Source organism: Neltuma alba, unplaced genomic scaffold (assembly GCF_004799145.2).
Source record: "Neltuma alba isolate B1F8T4 unplaced genomic scaffold, ASM479914v2 tig00003097_pilon, whole genome shotgun sequence".
Taxonomy (NCBI): domain Eukaryota; kingdom Viridiplantae; phylum Streptophyta; class Magnoliopsida; order Fabales; family Fabaceae; genus Neltuma; species Neltuma alba.
The window spans coordinates 12908-34933 of record NW_021633138.1 but is presented as its reverse complement, the minus strand read 5'-3'; the positions used below and the strand labels follow the sequence as shown (position 1 = coordinate 34933).

Here is a 22026-nt window from a genome sequence, read left to right as displayed (position 1 = left end):
TGTTTTTAATTAGTATCCCTAAAAAAACTAGGATATTGTTCAATATTCATTAAAGTTGTAATCTTTTCAGATTTGTTTCATCCTTATGCGCCTACCACTGCCACAAAGGTATATAAGGTCGTTTTCCGTATATATTTTCGGATTATATATCATTTATAGCACTGGATATATACTACGGAAGTATCAATTACCATCACCATCAAGATCCAAAATTTTGGCACCATCGTGCATAAATATTATGCCCGCATATATATATATATATATATATTAATATGAAATATTATTACAAATAAAATGAGAACATATACAAATAAAGTTGCAGTGAACTTTATTTATACATAATTTCTACCTTTTATTTTTAATGCTTTATACCAAACAGATCCTAAAAGATTGGTAGGTCAATTTGTATCATGAGAAGGGTTTATCTTTGCAGATAGACTAACTAGGTCATCTTCCAGGATAGAAGATAATTGGTGTCTTCTTGTCTTCTTGATCACCTACCATCTCTTGACTAAGAGATTCTTGTTGTTAACATTATTTGTTTAGTCTTGTTATTCAGTTTAAAGGTATATGTACGTGTGTGTGTATGTATTTATGAAAAGAGTTAAAGAGGACAGCGTATGAAACAGGCCAGATGAAAAAAGCAAACGAATTAGAAAAGAAACCAATGTTGAAATATTGCTCTTTTAATTTTTGTCTTGTAGTTTGTGGCTGAACACTAAGGGATTGTTTGGATGGAAACCAAACCATAGTTTTAAAAGTGTTTTTACGGTTTACGAAGTAATTATATGAAGCAGTTTGTCTCGTTTTACAAAAAAAATCCTTCTGAGATGTACTTTTAAGGGTTGTCAAATACCTCCTAAATAGATATCAAAATTTGGTTATTAATTAAAAGCAACTTGAAGTTATATATAATAATGTGGTCAGTGCAACGATGACATTTAGTTTTCTTTATTTTATTTTAACTCCTTGGATCTTTTATATATACTCTGTTGTCTCCTCGTATCTTGCGAGGGGTCATCCTTATTGTCGTCGTCGTGCATCTTCTTCCATCTGTAAGAAAACAGAGCAATGTTGTTTAGTTTAACAAAATGATATCATATTTTATTCATTGTTCACATAAAATCAAATAAAAAATATATTGGGGATGTTTGAAAAGGGGGACTTTGAACTCTCATGGAGGGAAAAGAGATTCTTAGACGAAAAACGTTGGGAATAAGAGGTGCCCGCGTAGATCTTTCAAATTTATTTTAAAATAAAATTTTTCTTATATATTTACTTAATATATTACAAAATTACTTTTAAAATATAATTTAGTTTCTACTCAAATATAAATTAAATTGCAATATATACAAGAATTGTGTTCTCCACTGCAAATTAAGATTCCTGTTTGTAACTATTTTAATTAATATTTGTAGCTTTTTTAAAAAAATTGAGAAGCTAACTAATATTAAAATTTAGTTTGGTTTTAAAATAACATTTATAAAAAAATATTTTCATATAAATAGAAACAAAACTACTTTCACTCATTTATTTTATGATAAAAAATTATTTTTAAAAAAACCAATCTAAACACCTTACGATTCCGCAATTGATAACTCTTAAAAAAAGAAAAGAGACTTTTGGCCAGACCATGATAATGACGATACCCTGTCCATAAACCTGACAAACTGAAAGGGCCACAGGTCGCACTTTCTTATCCACATGCACTGTACTCCCACATGATCCAATTGCCTAGAATTAACCCACCGTCAAAAAGTATGACTTTTACTCTAATTAATTTTTGTAATTGAAGATATATTTAGGTAGGTGTTTTTAAAAAATCAGTTAAAAAATTAAAAATTGTTTGAATGATTAATAAAAAAATTAGTTTAGTTATAAAATAACTGAAAAAGATATAGATTTTATTGAATAATAATGTTTAAAATTTTATGTTTTTAATGTGATAATAATTTAAAAAATAAATAAAATTATTATGATAAAATATAAATAATTTATTTTTGAAATTATAAAATAAAAAAATTTGTTACGGAGAAAAATTTAAAAACCCATTGTAGATAAATTTGAAAATACATCGTAGATAATTAATTAAATATATATAATGGACAAACATAACTATAAATTAAAATTTATTTGGTCTGAATAAAAACTTATTATGCCTGATAAATAAAAAGCTTATTATGTAAATAAAGGAGATGAGATAGAAAGAAAAATGTGAGGGTAAATTTGAAATATTTATTTTTAATGATTACTGTTTAAAATTACCGCTTGAAAAGTTAGTTATATTTTTTTCTGTTGAGTTCAAATAAAATTAAAGATCAGAAATTAGTTGAAAAGGTTAAGCCAACCAAACAATATTTTTTATTCAATTCAATTGGCAATCTCATTTTCAGTATTTTCAAGATATTTTGCCGTTTCCAACGCCAATCCAAACATGCCCAAAATCAAACCGGATACGGAAATCTTGAGCATCAACAATGGCGTCGAAGCAGCAGAAGGCTCACTGCCTACTTGTGTGCTATCCTGCACAAGGCCATATCAACCCAATGCTTCAATTCTGCAAGAGATTGGAGTACCACAAAGTGAAGGTCACTTTCGTCACCACTCGTTCTTTCTGGAAACAAGCCTCTGTTACTGAACCCACCATCTCTGATTCCATAGTTCTTGAGACCATCTCTGATGGCTACGACGAAGGAGCCGATCACCAGGTTATGAAGTCAAAGGCTTATCAAGAACGCTTCAGGCAAGTAGGACCAATCACTCTATCTGAGCTTCTTCACAAGCTCTTGGACAGTAATTTGCCTGTGGATTGTGTTATTTATAACAGCTTCCTTCCTTGGGTTCTTGATGTGGCTAAGAAGTTTGGCCTTCTTGCTGCTTCGTTTTTTACCCAACCTTGTTTTGTTAAAACCATTTACTTCCATCTTCATCAAGGGATTCTGAAACTTCCCATTGATGATAATAAGGAGAGTAAGATTTTGCTTCCTGGATTACCAGAACTTGAGCCTTCGGATCTGCCATCCTTCTTGTTTCTGCAATATGGGATGTACCCGTTCTTCTGGGACGTACTGGTTGATCCTTTTAACAATATTGGAAAAGCTGATTGCTTGCTTGCAAACACTGTTTACGAACTGGAGCCCGAGGTATGTATGAGTTTAAATGCATATATATAGTAGAGCTATTAATTGGTAGAATTATTAGCTTAGTTTGTTTGATATCTGCCTTGGTTTTCAATTGTGGCCTTAAAAAAAAAATCTCTGTTTTGAAAATTGTGTTTCTGTTTTTGGCGAAAGGGGATCGAGTTTAATCCTGCTTATGTATCTGAGATTGTTAGTAATTGCCCTTCTAATTCAACCATAGAGATTGATAAATGAAAGCTTTTGGCCAGGCCGTTGATTTGATGAGGAGGATGTGGCCAGTGAAGACAATAGGACCAACAGTGCCATCCATGTTCTTGGACAAGAAGATCCAAGACGACCAGGACTATGGTATCAGCATGTTCAAGCCCGACACTGATCTTTGCATGAACTGGCTTCATCATAAACCTAAAGCATCAGTAATTTATGTCTCCTTCGGAAGTTTAGCAAATCTTAGTAAGGATCAGATGGAGGAAATAGCTTGGGGTTTGATACAAACTGAGAATTATTTCTTGTGGGTTGTTAGGGAATCTGAACAAGTCAAGCTCCCAAACAACATACGAGAAATAGTTTCTGCAGATAAGGGTCTGATATTGACATGGTGTCCTCAACTAAAAGTACTGTCACATGAAGCTGTCGGATGCTTTGTTACCCACTGTGGGTGGAATTCTACCTTAGAAGCTCTGAGCTCGGGAGTTCCTATGATCGGATTCCCGCAATGGACTGATCAAACCACGAATTTGAAGTATATTGTGGATGTTTGGAAAGTGGGAATCAGAGCTCTCGTGGATGAGAAAGGAATTCTTAGACGAGAAACGGTGAAAAACTGCATAAAGGAAGTAATGGGAAGTGAAAAAGGGAAAGAGATGAAGAATAATGCCATCAAATGGATGAGCGTGGTCAAGAGTTCAATGGAGGAAGGGGGAAGTTCAGATAAAAATATTGAAGAATTCATCACTATGATTTCTGAAAGACCTGAGGGAGCATATGATGTGCTTAGAGAAAATACGAGAAATGACATTTAGGCCCCGAAAGTTAAAAAGTTGTATTGAAAAAGATCACCTGCAAATATTAGTTTCATTTTAGATATCCATTACTTGCAGCTTTAATTAAATGCATCTATTAAGCTATCACTCTTGTCTGAATGAAAATGTTTCAACTGATTTTGATCCTTTGTAACAACCAAAATTATTAAAAGATTGATCATGATTATTTTTTTAACAAAACTTTTATGCCGGTTCTGGAATAATGATTTTCTATTAGAAAATCAATATTCTTTACATCGGTTGTAAAACCAGTGTTAAAAGATACTTTTAATTGACGTTAAAAGCTTTTTCTGCATCAGTGAATTAAATTCTTGGGGCGTAAATGTCAATTTTCAAGATTTAGTCATGCAAGAAATAGAAGTTCAACAAGAACAGAGACTTGTGATTTATTATAATTATTTTGGGAAAAGATGGGACATACTACAAACATCACAAGATATCAGTATTGCTAGAGATTCTCGTTAGCTATCCATCTCTTGAACATGGCAAGACTTTCTTCAGGTTTGAACTCTGGAACTGTATGTCCGGCACCCTGCAATTATTATCATTATTATTATTCCCCCAAATCACTATTTTCCCTTCACTTTTCTTTCTCCTAGGGTAAAAAATAGTGTCAATAATGGTGTTTTGGTATTTAATTAAAACTAAAAAAGTACATATTTCATACCTTGACAGTTGCAAATGTCATTCGATTGGAGTACGTCCTCGTGTACCTATTGCAAAAAATAATTTGATCGCAAAGCAATTAACTTGAAAGGTGGGTGTGTGTGTGTGTGTGTTGAAAGATTAAGAAAATAAGCAGTTTTCTGAGTGTTGAAAGTTAGAGAGAAATTGACATGGAAATCAACATACCCAGCAACCTGGCCATTGACATGCCAAGGCCTCCAGTCATGAACATTGGAATAATTCAAAGATCTGATCCATGCTTGTGTTGATAAGAAAGAAACTATCATGTCATGATCCCCACTGTGTGTGTGTATATATATAAACAACCAATTATATGTAAGTTTTTATAATCAGTCATCACTAAAAAAAAAAACAGTTTATTAGTCACAGAAAATTATTTCATCACTAAATATACTGATAGATTAGAAATGAAATTTTTTTCGTCTCTAAATTAGTGACATAGTAGTCATACAGAATTTCATTCTGTCACTAATTTCACCACTAAATGTTAGCGATAATTTTTTGTTAATTTTCATTGCTAAATTCTGTCAGTAATTCTATTTTTTTTTCCGTAGATAATTGAAAAGCAACACAATTCTTTACTACATATGCACACACAAGTAAAATTCTGTTTTCAAGACAATAAAACTGAAAGAAGAAATGAAATGGAATGAAAAAGATATATAGAATAGGGACGCTCAATATTTTGTGCAGAAGAAAAAAATGATATACTCCTCTAGTTCTTAATATAAGATTTAATTGTTGAGTTGATTTTGGTTTTAAATATAAAACCTATTTCTCATACTTATCAATTTTTTTTAAATTACCCTTATGGATACTTCCTCAATCATAATCAAGTAGAAGAAGGAGAAAGAATATTAAGAAAGATGATTATAGTGCTTCGGAAAAAACATGTCGTATTTCTTATAATTAACTGACTTACCTAACTTTCTTAATTTAATCAAATTAGTTAAATAAGTCTTATATTAAGGATCGGAATAGTATTATTTTCTGATCATAAATATAAAATTCATTTTGTAATGCAAATTAAGACAGGAGCTAGAATGTAATAAATTAAACGTGAATTACCTGTATATTAAAGAACGATAGCCTTTTGCACTGAGATTTACGTGAAAATGAAAGCTGCTATTGATATCAGACTTATACGTTGTAATATTACGACAACGCTCCCAATGTCCTACAGTCCCCTGCAACAATAAGATCAGTCAATAAAAACGATACCAAAGAAAAAATAAAAGTTTATCAGGCTTATATATATATATATATATATATGTATGTATATATACTCGTCCGGTCCTTAATATAGAACTCAATTGTTGAGTTGGTTTTGATCCTAAATATAAAACCCATTTCTCATATTTATTAATTTTCTCTAAATTGCCCTTATGGATATTTACTCAACTATAATCAAGCAGAAGAGGGAAAGGGGTATTAAGAAAGATTATTATAGTGTTTTAGGAAAAATATTTTATATTTTTTATAATCAACTAACTTACCTAACTTTCTTAATCTAATCAAATTAGTTAAATGGGTCTTATATTAAGAACAGAGGAGTATATATGTTTGTTGTTATTTTTTTTTTCTGGTCTGAAATGTTTGTTTTTAATTAAATATTAGAATTTAGAAGGTTATAATAATATACTCGGCCAAACCTTTCGAACATGGAGTGCTTTGCGAACGTCATCATTATTGGCCCAATATTGGGCTTCAAGATACTCGTATCTCTGTGAAAAACATCGGCAATAATGTTGAACAACCACAGAGATTAGTAGACATCAATAAATATAGATGGGTAAAGGTGTTTAAATACCCAAAAGTATCCAGAAAGAGGCACTTAACACCTGAAAATTTTTTCTCTCTTTTGTTTTTATATGTCCTAAAAGTTTATTGCCATAGCAAATATGCCCGGGCTGGTATGTACCTTTAAGTTTGATCGTCAAATTATATAATTTGACTCGTGCCTTCAACATTGAAACCTACGGTAGGTGACCGTTCAGGGTAAAAACGCAATGAAACAAACTTCCCCAGATAAACGAGAGCAAAGAAGAACTTCTAGGTGCTAGGTGCTTCTTCGTTGACGCTTTCAAGGTATTTAACCCTATATAAATATATGTGTGTGTTCCTCGAGCTTAAGGTTATAAAAGAGGCCAATTATTTATTTGGCTTAGCTAAGGTAATTAACCGAATTTTGATCTTCGCACACAAAGTTGCTAGCGGATGGAGGTGTATAAATTCAGAAGATAACAATAACAAAGTAAGTCCACCAAATGAATATAACCATTAGGAATAATATTAATTACCCGACATCTTGATGCGGTATAGTCACTGGCCTTCACTTTCTGAGTTAGAGATCTCTTCAAAATAGTTCTTCCTTGAGGCATCGAGTTTAAATCATAACCGCAAAAGGCTGGTTCCAAAATCTGAGCATGATCCACTTCTGCAGTTAACTGAAACCGAACAGAAACCGAACAACTGAAACTAACCCAATTTTGTTTAAAATATTAGTTCAATAGTTGGTTAATTATATATATTACCTCTTGGAATGACTGGAAATCTCTGACACATAACAAGTTTCTGGGATCTATGTTTTGGTAATTTCCTCTACAGTTCTGCTGTAATGACTGTTCTTGTGGAATCAATAATAACTCAGATATGTTATTCTTCTTCAGAAATAATCATTTTAAGAACATCTACCTAGCTACATCAAATATAACTTGCGCACTATGATATATATATTTACCTCGTAGAGTTCATCCGAGATGAGTCCCATTCCGTGAGCAAAAGGGATTGCATAATTTATTTCAAGTTTAGTTGTCACTGGATTCCCCAGTATGTATCCCTATACGTGACACAAGTTTGAGACTACTGTGTGGTCCTGTTTGATATGAAATATTAAAAATAAAAATTATCGAAAAGGTGTTTAGCATAAGTAATTGCTTGTTACATGGGATTGGATAAACTCGTGTACGTGAGATTGGAAAATACCATGGGTTTGTCCAATCTCATGTAACAAGCCATTCTTTATGTTAAATACTCTTTCAATAGATTTTCTCAATCTCAATCTCAATCCCTACATATCAATTTCAATACTTCTTACTAAATGGGAGCTATATGTCCTTTAACTCTTGAAATTTATAACCTTGTCTTTAATTTAGAACAAGAAATAGAGAGAACTATGATTTGAAACCTGGATATTTATCTGTGGCTGAACCCCATTTTCATTGGCTGAAACAAGCATAGGTAATGAACCATTAGGTTATCATGTTAACGTATATGCATGGCCACATGAATACATAGTCCTTATTTTTAATATAAGATTTAGTTTGTTGAACTACAAACTAAATCTTGCATTAAGAACCAGGGATAGTATTAATTGTACCGTGTGAAATTTCTTGAAACAAGGCTGGGATAAGAATGCCAGCATAGGAGTCACCAGCTGGATAAACTTTATGTGACAGGTATTCCGGATGATTGATCAGCCACTACGAATCAAAATTAATTGATGTTACAGATTATTTGAACATTATTTATATCATATAATTTCATAGAACGTACGTCAAGAAGTTAATCATGTCATTGTTCATGTTTGATGATAATATATGTTGAATTAATGTACCTTCCTCAAGAATTGGTGGGCATGATGAATTAGGATCCAATCACTCTGCCCAACAACTCCTTTTGCTTTGGTGTAAGTGAAGCCTGATCCAATAGGTAAATCTACAAAGATAATACTACTTACCTGCAGATCAAGTAAAAGCGTTTGTACACATAAAATCAATTAGTTGTTACATAATACTCTTTCGATTTTTAATATAAGACCTATTTAACTAACTTGTTCAAATTAAGAAAGTTAGATGTGTTAGTTAATTATAAGAAATACAAGTTTTTTCTTGAATTCTATAATCATCTTTTGTAATATCTCTCTCACTCTCCTATTTGATTATGGTTGAGAGAATATTAATAAAAGTAATTTAGAAAAATTTATAAATATGAGAAATATGTCTTATATTAAGAAATAAGATCAACTCAATAATTACATCCTATATTAAGATGCAGAATAGCATATAAATATTGCTACTGCATATTCAAACTGTAGATTTTTAATCCAATCTTGTGTCAAGAATATTTTAAAAAAGAAAAATCTGTTTTAATGAGTTATCATGTCACATTATTTAGTATTAGCTTTTTTCAGGGAAAAAATACAAAGGAAGCCAGATTGGCCCTATAAAACCTACACATCATGAAAATATAGACAAAATCAAATCAAAATCAACATATATGCTTGTTGCCTCCAAATTAACTAAAAGCAAGTTAATTAGGAATTAATCCATGACATAGAATTCAAACCTTAGTCCATGATTGAGACCTCAAGACTAAGCTAGGCAAGCTCCCATTGTATTGTTGGTTTATAAATGCAAGCGGACCTAAATAACAAACAAATGGGAAAACAATCATTACCGATCATTTTGTGGGAAAACAAAATTAAAGGACTTCAGATCAATAACCCAATTTATATGAATGATCATTATTTAGATGAATAAAGGACACCCGCGAAGATTAAACTTGAAGAGGATGAAGATGGCTTACCTATTTCATTTACAAGTCCAACGAAGCTAGAGCAACCAGGACCCCCAGATTGCCAAAGAAGGAGAGGATCTTCTTCAGGATTGTTCTCTGACTTAATAAAATAATAGAAAACTTGCACTTCTTCTCCTTCCCCAACTCCCACATACCTGGCCAAATACAAAATCAATATCTCCTTCATTTAATGAATGAAGCTGATAAATCATTAGAGATCGATGAACAAATGAGACACATACCCAGTTTCAAGCTGGAAAGGAAGGGATCCATGGAAGCCAGGAAGAAACTCTACTGTTGCAGCCGAAGCCATGGCGGGTCGACACCAAATCTGTAAGAGGACAACAAAGAGAAGCATTTTTGTGATAGACGCACTGTGGTTTGAGCTAATCAGCCTCGCCATTTGTGTGCTGAAAGGCCTCTCTATCTGTTTTTCCCTTTGCCTTTTGAGTCTATTATCAGAGGCTTGAACAAGCGAGTACGCACAGTATTTTTTGTTGCCTCCTTTTTTTTTTAATTTATCGAAATAAGTAATTTCTGCTCCTTGCATGGGGAACATAACATGTCAGAAAATTCAATTCTGACCTACGCAAAATTAATTTGTTCTTATTTATATCTGTCACAGTGTCACTCCCCCGACCCGGGATGAGTAATTTTTGGCTGGACACTAAATAAATATCAAAATTTACTCATCAATACCAAAATCAACTTGAAATTCTTTACTCAACTGGTTTTGGATCTTATGTAGACTTGATACTTTCTTCTCTCGTATATCGTGAGGGGTCATCGTTGTCGTCGCCCATCTAGAAAAACAAGGCAATGGCATTTACGTATTTTAATAAAATGATGCTTTTTTTCTAACCTTTGATCATGTTGAATAAAGTTGTGCATTTAAAGCCCTCTTTGAAATCATATTGGCTCTGTTTGCATGAGCACCTGAGAACTGGTCAAGTAGCTTTTAAAGGTATAATTATGATTGGTCTATGTTTGGTTTAGTTTTTGTTCAATCTCAATTATAACCAAAAGCTGTGATTTTTAAACTGATTGAAGAAGTAAGATTCTCCTACTCATTATAGCTTATGAAATCGTGCTTTTAAGATGATTTTGGGGGCACTAATCATCGTCTTCATCACGCTGGAAAAGGGAGAGTTCGCCAACTGGAGCTTCTTCTTGTGTTGGTGGCCAACAAGACTAGTTGGGTACTGTTCATCTTCTGATTGAGTTTTCACGTCGAGATTAACACAAGGGAGGAGCTGGAAGCCAACTAGATATGGAGCTAAGGAAATATAGATCTAAGAACCAGTGAATACAAGTATAAAGAGATAAAGAAGTCCATGACCGCATTACATAAATTGAGACAAATTTTTTGTATCCTTATTACATAGTACGTAAATTATATTAAAAAATGCTTATAAGTTATTTTAAACACTCAATTGACTAATTCAGAAATATTGAGAAAATTAAAAAATTAATTTATTAAAATATACATGATCTTTTTAAAATATTTGTATGTGTCATTAAATTATATATTAATTTATAGATCAATTAAATTAATTTAAAAATAATAAATATAATACTTTAAAATAATTTATTCAACTTTCTTAATTTTTACAAATTAATTAATTAAATTTTATAGTCAGATTTGAATATATAACGCTGAACCATTGATCCGGAAGGTAGTTTAACTGACATCACTTCAAGTACTTACTTCAAAATTTTTTGAAATGCGAAGTTATAAGTTAATTAGGAAAAATTAAAAAAATTTCTAAATTTCAAAGTAATCATTTAAATAAGTAAAATTTCAGCATATAAGTGAGTAAATTGATATTTACAAATTTGATGAAATGACCGCATTATCTTTTTTTGTGAAAAAATTACATATAGGTCCTAAATAACATAATTTATTAATTTAAAGTCCCTTGAAATCTTAAAATGCATAGGAAGTCTCATGAGACCTGAGAGTAAGATATTCTAAATAAAAATTTTGTCATTGTTCCTGTTTCAATTAACAAGCTTATGAGTGTGGATTAATAAGTCAATAGGAAACTATCGATAAGTAGGGGGTGTCAATTGACAACTAAATTAATTGAATAATATAATCTTCATATAAAATCAAATTATAATAAAACAGTATTATATAATAATTTAAGCTGAAATGAAATCATGTATGACCAAAGCATCCACACTAATATTTGACGGAATGATAAGTTTATATCATAATTTTGTTATGGACAACCATTAACAATCTTATGGGTACGAATTAACAAGTCGATGGATAGCTATTGGCAAGTGAGGGAGTGTGAGTTCGCAAGTAAATTTATAGGATAATATAACCTCCACATAAGACGAAATTAGGAAAAATTCTCATATTCTTTTGTTATAATTTGATCTTATATATATGGTATATTATTCGATAAATTTAGCTATGGACTCACACTCCCTAACTTGTCAATAGCTTTCTATCAACTTGTTAATCTATACTCATAAGCTTGATAATGGCTATTTGCAACAAATTTATGATATAAACCTATCATTTCATCTAATATTAATATGTATGCTTTGGTCATACATGATTTTAGCTTAAAATTATTATATAATACTCTTTTGTAATAATTTGATCTTAGGTAAAGATTATATTATTCAATTTAGTTGTCAACTAATAGGGCTGTGCAAAAACCCGATGGTCTGGTATGGTCCACTCCAATCCGAGCAAACCCGCTCCAGTCCGATCCAAAAAAATTAGCCCAAAACAAGACTAGACCAGACTGAACCGGACTGGTCTCATCGGGCTGGACTAGACTAGGGACTGGCCTCTCAAACCAGTTAGTTCAGTCTAGTCTAGCCCAGTTTTTTTAATTATTATTTATATAATTTTAATTTGATTTAATTTTTCTATATTAGTTTTTTGTCTATTGAAATAATCAAGATTTATCTATTAACTTTCTAAGTAATGAACATGTGTATATATTTTCTACAATATAAGATCTATATTAATGAGGACTAATTAATAAAATATGACATTATAGGGAAATTGAAAGGGCATGATCAAATTTGATGAACTTTTGATTAAAATATGTACAAAATTTTATATAGTAAGTTACAATCTTGCCTCCTATTGAAGAAAAAAATTTTAAAAAAAATTAAATTTAGGTCTTGGAGTCTAGGCAATCCAAAGGACCAAGTCCAGTCCAACTTGACCTCAGGTTGGTATTGGACTGACCAGATCTTGGACTGTCTTTTTCAGCCGAGGTCTTTACTGGACTAGACTTCGAGTTGATAACAAATCCGATCCAGTCTGGTCCATGCACACCCCTATCAACTAATATTCCCTCACTTGTCAATAGCTTTTTATTACTCCATGAACTTGTTAATTCACACCATGAACTTGTCAGTCGGAATAGGAATAATGACGTAATTTTTTATTTAGAATGTATTATTTTCAGGTCCCATGGGACTTCTTATTCATTTTGAGATTTTATGAGACCTTAGATTAATAAATTGTGTTATTTAGGACCTATGTGTAATTTTTTCCTTTTCTTTAAGAAAACATGTCAAGTGCACTTAAGGTGCACTTAATGACCAGTCGGTCGTTGCAGCTCTAATGCCAGTGGCGGCTGCTGAAGTTTAGGTGGGCCACTGTCACCGAAGTTCCTGTAGTTGGCCAAGGACCAGGAACTCTAGCAGCGGACAACTATTTTTTTGGGAATTTTACAACTTCAGTAATGCAATTAACAAGTTTTTTGATACTACTAACAAGTTCAGTATAGCAATTAATAACAACTCTTCAAGAAAATTCAAAAAAATAGTATCTTTACAACTTCAATGACGCAATTAACAAGTTCTACAATACTATTAATAACAGCACTTATAAACAAGTTTCTTAGAAAATTAAAAAAGAAACCAATAAATTGGGCTCAATCCCCACATTTGTCTCTTATCTCTATTATACTTTTTTTTTTGTCCAAAACTTATCTCTATTATACGATCTCATATAAATAAATACTAAAAACAGGGTGGTAGAAAAACAAAAACTTTGAACTAACACAAGAATTTGTCGCCGGGTAGTGTCCAAATTGACCACCAGGTAACCTAAAAATGTGAGCCGTGAGTCTCCACCAAATATTTATTATAAATTATAAAATTTAAAAAATCGATAATTCATAATAACCGAAATGTTAAAAGAATATTGAGTTTTAAAATGCCAGGTACTCATCCATGAATATTTTAAAAAACAAAAAATATCCTTTAAAGGCCACATGTGGTCGTTTTGTGGGCCTTACTCTACGTGTTCAACGTTGTCAAAAACATCCATTAGATTTGATTCGTACTGTCAATGATCTTTGTTCTGAAAATTAAAAAAATTACAAACCTGATTCCGTCTATATTTTTTATATGTTAGTGCTTGTTTTTTAATTTTAAAAACAAAAATTGATTCCCATTAGTGCATCATTTTTAAATGGCATTCTCTTTTATGCATCGACGTGTCCATAGAACTAAAGCAAAACAATAACGTGTCCTTTGAAGTTTGAATCCAGGCTACATGATATAAAGGAGAGTAGGAGACGAGAAATAAGTCAAATAACCAGCTAGCTGGGCGCGAGAGAAATTAATGGCGAAGCAATGGAAAGCTCACTGCCTTCTAGTGCCTCATCCATCTCAAGGCCATGTCAACCCAATGCTTCAGTTCTCCAAGCGCTTACAACACCACAAAGTGAAAGCAACATTTGTTATCCCTCGTTCTTTCTGGAAAACCATTACCAATCAATCCACCTTTAAATCCTCCATAGCTTTCGAAACCATCTCAGATGGCTATGATGAAGGAGGAAGAAAGGCAGCAGAGAGTGGTGAAGCTTATGTAGAACGTTTTCGGAAGGTAGGATCTCAAACCCTATCAGAACTTCTAGACAAGCCTTCCAACAATGGCCTCCCTCCTGTAAATTGTGTCATCTATGATACTTTCCTTCCATGGGTTCTTGATGTGGCCAAGAAATTTGGGCTTATTGGTGCTGCGTTTATGACTCAATCTTGTACTGTTAATAGCCTTTTCTTCCATCTTCATCAAGGGACTTTGGAACTTCCGGTCAAGGAGAGTAAAATTCTGCTTCCTCACCTGCCAGAACTTGAGCCTTCAGATTTGCCATCTTTTTTATATCTTCAATATGGAATGTACTCGTTCTTTTGGGACTATCTTGTTGAACATTTTTCCAACATTGGAAAAGCAGACTGGGTCCTCTCCAACTCTGTTTATGAACTGGAGCATCAGGTATGTGAATATGCAGGTCTTCAGGCATATATAGAATCATTTATTTGTGAAATTGTTAGCTTTCATATTGAACTTTTGGTTTGAATTGGTGGGATTTTGCAAGAATTTCCAGATCCCTAATTTTATTGTGTTTTAGTTCTTTTCTGGCCAACCCCACCTAATGAAACAGTGCTTGTTATTGTTGCTGTTTTAGTTCTTTTTGGCACAATCCATCATGTGGTAAGGCTTCCCTACGCCAATATATGTTGACCAATTTCTAGATGCTTCTTTCACAACTATAATTTGTGGGCTTATTTATTTACAAGGCTAGTACTTCTCTATGGAACTGATAATTAAAAGCTCTCAGGTGGTGGATTGGATGAGAAAGATGTGGCCTTTGAGGACAATAGGACCAACTCTGCCATCCATGTTCTTAGACAAGAGGATCCAAGATGATGATGACTATGATATAAACATATTCAAATCCAACAATGATCTTTGCTTAGAATGGCTTCATGATAAGCCTAAATCAACAGTTTTATATGTCTCCTTTGGAAGTATAGCATCTCTTAGTGAGGAACAAATGCAGGAACTAGCATTGGGTTTAATAGATACTGACACTTATTTCTTGTGGGTTGTTAGGGAATCTGAAGAGGCTAAGCTCCCAAAGAACATTCTAGAAATTGCTTCAGAGAAGGGTTTGATAGTTAGATGGTGTCCCCAACTGAGAGTACTGTCACACAAGGCTGTGGGATGCTTTGTTACCCACTGTGGGTGGAATTCTGCCTTAGAAGCTCTGAGTTTAGGAGTTCCTATGATAGGGGTACCAAACTGGAGTGATCAAACCACTAATTTGAAGGACATTGTGGATGTTTGGAAAGTGGGAATTAGAGCTCCAATGGACCAGAAAGGGATTCTTAGACGAGAAATGTTGAAAAATTGCATAAAGGAAGTAATGGAAAGTGAAAAGGGAAAAGAAATGAAGAACAATGCCATGAAATGGAAGAATTTGATTGGGAATTCTGTTGATGAGGGAGGAAGTTCTGATCAAAATCTTGCAGAATTTGTGGCTAAGATTTCTCAGCACTAGTGAGCTTCGTGATCTTTAGCTATAGTTGAGTCTGAATGAAAGATTTGAAATTTCATGCGGCTCATATAAACACTTCTTATGTTGGCATATCAAAGGAAGGAGGCCATGGAAGCCAGGATGAAACTCCACCGTTGAAGCGGATCAAGCCATGGCGGGTTGAGACCAAATCTGTAAAAGGACGACAAAGAGAATCATTTTTGTGCTAAAAGGCCTCTCTATCTGTTTATTCATTTGCCTTTATCTTAGACATGAACAAGCAAGTACTTACGTTGTTCCAAATCCATCCGATGTGTCTTAGATACGCGTCCATTTGTTGCCTCCTTTATTTTTAGTGGGCAAAGTACCATATCTTAATTTGTTTAGTAGTACAATTTTATCTTTGATCTTTTAAATTTAGTGCAATCTCATCCTTTCTTTATTTATTTGAAATCATCATTTTCCTTTTATTCATTTTAACAGTTAAAATTAACAACTTTTACGTTCCCATTATCAAATCATTAACAACTTTTATATGAAGTAACCAAATTACAATGAAATCATAAAACCGAAGAATTTGTGAGATTGCATCAAATTGAACAGATCATAAGTAAAATTCGATTATTAAAAAAAAGGTTAATATAATTTTTTTATTCTTTAAGTTTGTCCTCATTTTGATTTTAGTCCCTCAAATTTTAAACCATAAGTTTTGGTTCCTGAAGGGGTAAAATAATTCAAATTTTTATTATATTATAGGGACCGGTATTTTAAATAAAAAAAACTTGAAGAACCGAAATTTATGTTTTAAAACTTAAAAGACCAAAAACAAAATGAGAATAAATGTGAATGATCAAAGTTTCTATTATTAAAAAAATTAGGATGCCAAGTACACCTAAAAATTAAGATGAGGATCTTGAGTGCAATTTCAACTTCTATAATTTAACCAAATAATTAATTTATGCTCCATGCATGGGCAATGCCTCCATATTTGAATAGGAAAGGAATCTTTTGGTCAGAAAATATAATTACCACCTACGCTAAATTAATTTGTCTGCAATTGCGTCTGTCACTGCCCCGCCCCAAGATAAATAATTTGGGGCTGGACACTATTTTTTTTATTATTTTAATTCCTTCGATCTTATCTAGACACGTTACTCTGTTGTCTAACACCCGGTGAGGAGTCATCGGTATCATGTTTTTTATATTATCATCTCACTAATCTGGTTTAAGATTCATGACTTCTCTTTCTTATAAAGGTGACTCCTCTGGAACTCAAACTCAGGACCCAAAGAACTCTAGTGGACTTTTACATTGCTAGACCAACTCTTTGTTAGATTAATAACATTTTTAATCCCTACAATTTGATATCATTTTAATCTAGTCCCTAAAATTTAAAATCAATAGTTTTTTGTTTTTAAAATTTGACCTCATTTCAATTTTAATATCTGAAATTTTAAACTAAAATGATATCAAATTTGAGCTACTAAAATTTTTCTAAGTGCGCGTCATGTTTATAAAGTCGCCCGTTTTAAGTGGTGACATATTTCATTCATTGGTTAAATAAAATCAAATAAAATTATACATAGACCCCGAATCATTGGTCGGATTTTTAGCCCAATCAACATTAACTACCACCCCGTAAATTTTTTTAAACGCAAGCTTGTAGTTTTATTAATAATATAATAATGATGATGAGGAGGAGGTAACTACAATTTTTTTAAGTCTAATGAATTAATTGAAGTGTGTGAATAGGCGAATTAGTGTGTCCTTTGATTGCAGGCCATATAAAAGGAAATGAGAAATGATCTGAGCACGAGAGACATTAATGGAGAAGCAGTGGAAGGCTCGCTGCCTTCTAGTGCCACATCCGTTACAAGGCCATGTCACCCAATGCTTCAGTTCTCCAAGCGCTTACAACACCATGAAGTGAAGGCAACATTTGTTATCCCTCGTTCTTCCTGGAAAACCATTACCATCCAACCCACTTCTAAATCTTCCATAGCTTTCGAAACCATCTCAGATAGCTATGATGAAGGAGGAAGAAAAGCAGCAGAAAGTGGTGAAGCTTATATAAAACGCTTTCGGGAGGTAGGATCTTAGACCCTATGTGAAGTTCTTGACAAGCTCTCAAAAAGGAGCTTCCCTGTAGATTGTGTGATTTATGATACTTTCCTTCCATGGGTTCTTGATGTGGCCAAGAAATTTGGCCTTATTGGTGCTGCGTTTATGACTCAGTCTTGTACTGTTAATATCATTTACTTCCATCTTCATCAAGGGACTTTGAAACCTCCGATCAAGGAGAGCAAAATTTTGCTTCCTCACTTACCAGAACTTGAACCTTCAGATTTGCCATCGTTTTTATTTGCTCAATATGGGATGTACTCATTTTTCTGGGACTATCTTGTTGAGCATTTTTCCAACATTGGAAAAGCAGATTGGGTCCTTGCCAACACTATTTATGAACTGGAGCATGAGATATGCGTTTATATGAGAAATTATATTTTTAATTTGCTCTGATATTGGACTCCTGGCATGCTACATGAGGAATGAATCTAAAGTACTCATCCCAGCGAGTATTTCGTGTGGTCAAATTCACTTACGCTCCTTTTTTCGTCTCCTCAGATTTTTTTGGCTCCTTTCATAGGAAATCGAAGGAGGCTCTACAAGAATTTCAACTTTCGTAATTTTCTTCCGTGTTTTAGTTCCTTTTTGGCTTATTTAGACCATCTTATTCTAAGGGAGTGTTTGAGTAGAACTAAAAATCATGGTTTTAAAAATGATTTTACGATATACGAAGTAAATATATGAAAAAATTTATTTTAATTTATGAAAAAATACTTTTTAAAAGAGAAAAATGATATTTGAAGAAAAACTGAAAATTACTAAATGTCAAATAGGGATTGTTAATAAAAATTTGTTGTTATTAACAAATTTAGTGCTATCAATTTCAACTAAAGTGTTATCACCAAATTTGATTTAGGATTTAGTAATTTTTAACCCCTTTTTTTGTTATTTTCCTTTTTAAAAGTAATTTTGCATAGTATAAATATAAATGTGCGAGATGAATTGTGCCTCGTAAAGCTCAAAAGCACTTTTTGAAGTGTCCAGACCCATGCTTCATTTTGTTTTATAAAACTTCCGTACAAAATATTTTTGACCAATTTCTGGATGCTTGCTTCGAAACTGTGCTTTGTGGTCATATATTATTGGGTTAACATGCATCTAGCACCTCGAAATATTTTTTCAGTTACATCCAGTACCCTAAAGTATTTTGCGATGCATCCAGTATCTTAAAATATTTTTTTAGGTGTGTCCAGCAAAGTAAAGTATTTTTTTGTGCATCCAGCATCTCAAAATATTTTTTTTATAGACGCACCTAAAAATATTTTTTGGTGCATTCAGCACCAAGATAAAAAAAATATTTCCAGGTGCCGGGGGCCCTTAAAAAATATTTTGAGATGCTGGATACACTACAAAATATTTTAGAGTGCTGATTGCACATGAAAAAATATTTGAAGGTGTTAGATGCACCTTAATATATTTTCCAAACAATATGTTTTTACATAACTAATCATCAAAAGCTGTCAGGTTGCTGATTGGATGAGAGAGATGTGGCCATTGAGGACGATAGGACCAACTCTGCCATCACTGTTTTTGGACAAGAGGATCCAAGACGATGATGCTTATGATATAAACTTGTTCAAACCCAACAATGATACAAAGCCTCAATGAACAGTTGTATATTTCTCCTTTGGAAGTATAGCATCCCTTCGTGAGGAACAAATGCAGGAACTAGCATGGGGTTTGATAGATACTGACACTTATTTCTTGTGGGTGGTTAGGGAATCTGAAGAGGCTAAGCTACCAAAGAACATTCTAGAAATTGCCTCTGAGAAGGGTTTGATAGTGACATGGTGTCCTCAAGTAAGAGTATTGTCACATGAGTCTGTGGGATGCTTTGTGACTCATTGTGGGTGGAATTCTACCTTGGAAGCTTTGAGCTTAGGAGTTCCAATGATTGGAGTACCAAACTGGAGTGATCAGAGCACTAACTCGAAGAATATTATTGTAGATGTTCGGAAAATGGGATTCAGAGCTCCATTGGACGAGAAAGGGATTCTTAGACGAGAAATGGTGAAAAATTGCATAAAGCAAGTTATGGAAAGTGAAAAGGGAAAAGAGATGAAGGACAATGCCAACAAATGGAAGAATTTGATTGGGAATTTTATTGATAAGGGAGGAAGTTCTGATCAAAATATTGCAGAATTTGTGGCTAAGATTTCCCAGCATCAGTGTGCTAAACTTCATGTAGCTCATATACACACACCTTTTACATTGGCATATCAGATTTGCTGTGCTGGTTAGACGTTAATTCAAAAATGCGCTGGTGCAGCAATATGCCACAGTTCAGAAAGATCAGAACACGAGAGACTGTTACATTCTCTCTCTTTCTTAATGGCACCTTCTCACGCTTTTGTTGATAAAATAAAAATATGTATATTCAACTTTATATGTATCCAGGTAAAGTCTTGAAATGATGTCACTTCTGAAAGCAATACTCCTCCGGTCTTTAATATAGGACCCAATTTTTAAGTTAGTTTTGGTCCTAAATATAAGACTCATTTATCATATTTATCAATTTTCTCTAAATTACCCCTATGGATAGTCTCTCAACCATAATCAAGTAGAAGAGGGAGATGGGGTATTAAGAAAGATGATTATGGTGTTTTAGGAAAAATGTGTCACTTTTCTTGTAATTAATTAACTTACCTAACTTCCTTAATCTAATCAAATTAGTTAATGGGTCTTATATTAAGGACCGGAGGAGTAGTATTTTTTTTTTTGTCTCCCCTTTAAATATATGGATCCAGTTCACTCGTAAAAGGAAAAAAAATATGGATCCAATGGAGGACTTGCCACAGCATAATTTTTCTGTTGTGTCTTCCATTGCTTCTTGTAAACATGCACAGAGCATCTATTTCCGTCCTGCGGGAGGACCAGAAGGGAGAGCTTCTGCTCTATTGCTACCTATTCTTTACATTTGACTTCATTGATGACGAGTTAATATGCTGAAATAGCCATCTAACCGAGTAGAGTTAAATTTGATCGTATTTCTGGAAGGGTTAACTTGCTATTTGGCAGCAAAGCTAATTACTCACCCTCAAATCAGCCCTTGTCTGAATCCAAACAAATAAATAATTGGAGAAGTAAAATCTTAATAGGATTTGAAAAAGTAAGAACAGCAAAGCAAGTCCACGGAAAAAAAAATGTATGTATTGGATTTGTATAAGTGTTAAATTGAAGGGAAAAAGAAGGGAAACTAGTGACCACTTATTCATATATCTATTTTGATATTTTGCTAGAATGAATATTTAGTAATTTTGAAAGTATGATATTATGATTTTAATTTGTCAAAGAAATTACAAAAAATTAGAAAAAAATTATAAGTATATAATTAATTTATCAGTGATTCAAGGAACTAAATTGGTAATAAAAATTTAAATTATTTTTTATTTTCTTATTTCTTATTGGTTTGACTCCCAGATTGACTTCTGTCTAACCTATTAAACCTCAACTTACTGTCTTGACCAGTTTAATCACCAATTCAGTTTTCAATATCTTGGACAACACTTATTTATTATAAATAATTTATTTAATAAAATTTTTTAATTTACTCAAATTATTCAAATAACTTTCATATTAAAAAATGGATGTAGTAATTTGTAAAAAAGTTGCATCCTAACAGTGCATGGGAACTGAGAAATATTACAGCGGACACAGGTGTATGTGTATGTATATATTCACAACTAGCCAATATTGTAATTTGTATGTATTTTATATACTTGAATTAAATGCTAGCCAAAGCTTCTAACTGACGTGGCACCCCACGCCTCCTCCTATAAAAACAGTTACAGATTCTACGCCCCGGGAAACCAAAACGGGGGTAGGTGTGAGATGGGTGTGTGGATCTCCTCTTATTGGGAATAGTATTAAGGCTCTGTTTATTGTCACGGTTAAAATTATTTATAAACATATTTTATATAAATTAAGATAAAATTTTTTTTACATATCTACCTCATATTTTGTAAATTACAATTAAAAAGCTACTTCTAAACAATTCTAAATAGATCCTAAATTGTCTTCATAAAAAGAACATATTAAATGTTAAATTGATATCAAATTCATATTATTTTTCAAAAAAAAAAATCTCCCAGGCATTACTACTTGACATAAAGTTAAAAATATTAATGAATACGTATTAGAAAATCC

At 32.7% G+C, this 22026-nt stretch overlaps 3 protein-coding genes and 1 pseudogene across 3 annotated transcripts; 3 read left to right on the top strand and 1 right to left on the bottom strand.

The window, feature by feature from the left end:
• Positions 1 to 2464: 2464 nt before the first annotated feature.
• On the top strand, positions 2465 to 4173 carry LOC114740284 (UDP-glycosyltransferase 74F2-like). Its single transcript, XM_028928400.1, has 2 exons — positions 2465 to 3143; positions 3389 to 4173. The coding sequence occupies exons 1-2, from the start codon at positions 2478 to 2480 to the stop codon at positions 4160 to 4162; spliced, it is 1440 nt and encodes a 479-aa protein (XP_028784233.1). The 5' UTR covers positions 2465 to 2477; the 3' UTR covers positions 4163 to 4173.
• Positions 4174 to 4631: 458 nt separating this feature from the next.
• Positions 4632 to 9761, bottom strand: LOC114740282 (serine carboxypeptidase-like 12). The gene is made up of 14 exons (XM_028928399.1): positions 9691 to 9761; positions 9458 to 9603; positions 9218 to 9294; positions 8487 to 8609; positions 8250 to 8352; positions 8058 to 8095; positions 7611 to 7709; positions 7405 to 7491; positions 7171 to 7317; positions 6523 to 6594; positions 5939 to 6057; positions 5036 to 5149; positions 4851 to 4896; positions 4632 to 4715 (listed from the first exon to the last, which is right to left on the bottom strand). The coding sequence occupies exons 1-14, from the start codon at positions 9759 to 9761 to the stop codon at positions 4632 to 4634; spliced, it is 1326 nt and encodes a 441-aa protein (XP_028784232.1).
• A 4293-nt stretch (positions 9762 to 14054) lies between these two features.
• LOC114740280 (UDP-glycosyltransferase 74G1-like) lies at positions 14055 to 15923 on the top strand. The gene is made up of 2 exons (XM_028928398.1): positions 14055 to 14711; positions 15058 to 15923. Exons 1-2 carry the CDS (start codon positions 14058 to 14060, stop codon positions 15778 to 15780), a joined length of 1377 nt encoding a protein of 458 aa, XP_028784231.1. The 5' UTR covers positions 14055 to 14057; the 3' UTR covers positions 15781 to 15923.
• A 1658-nt stretch (positions 15924 to 17581) lies between these two features.
• LOC114740278 (UDP-glycosyltransferase 74G1-like) lies at positions 17582 to 20121 on the top strand (annotated as a pseudogene).
• The last annotated feature ends 1905 nt before the right edge of the window (positions 20122 to 22026 follow it).

Excerpts from the sequence above, each read along its gene's own strand:
- LOC114740284 (XM_028928400.1), top strand. The coding sequence starts at position 2,478 with ATGGCGTCGAAGCAGCAGAAGGCTCACTGCCTACTTGTGTGCTATCCT. Across the intron at positions 3,144-3,388 it reads TTTACGAACTGGAGCCCGAG|GCCGTTGATTTGATGAGGAG; the intron begins GTATGTATGAGT and ends GCTTTTGGCCAG.
- LOC114740280 (XM_028928398.1), top strand. The coding sequence starts at position 14,058 with ATGGCGAAGCAATGGAAAGCTCACTGCCTTCTAGTGCCTCATCCATCT. Across the intron at positions 14,712-15,057 it reads TTTATGAACTGGAGCATCAG|GTGGTGGATTGGATGAGAAA; the intron begins GTATGTGAATAT and ends AAAAGCTCTCAG.
- LOC114740282 (XM_028928399.1), bottom strand. The coding sequence starts at position 9,761 with ATGGCTTCGGCTGCAACAGTAGAGTTTCTTCCTGGCTTCCATGGATCC. Across the intron at positions 6,595-7,170 it reads ATACCGCATCAAGATGTCGG|AGATACGAGTATCTTGAAGC; the intron begins GTAATTAATATT and ends TGTTTTTCACAG. Across the intron at positions 5,150-5,938 it reads TATCGTTCTTTAATATACAG|TGGGGATCATGACATGATAG; the intron begins GTAATTCACGTT and ends ACACACACACAG.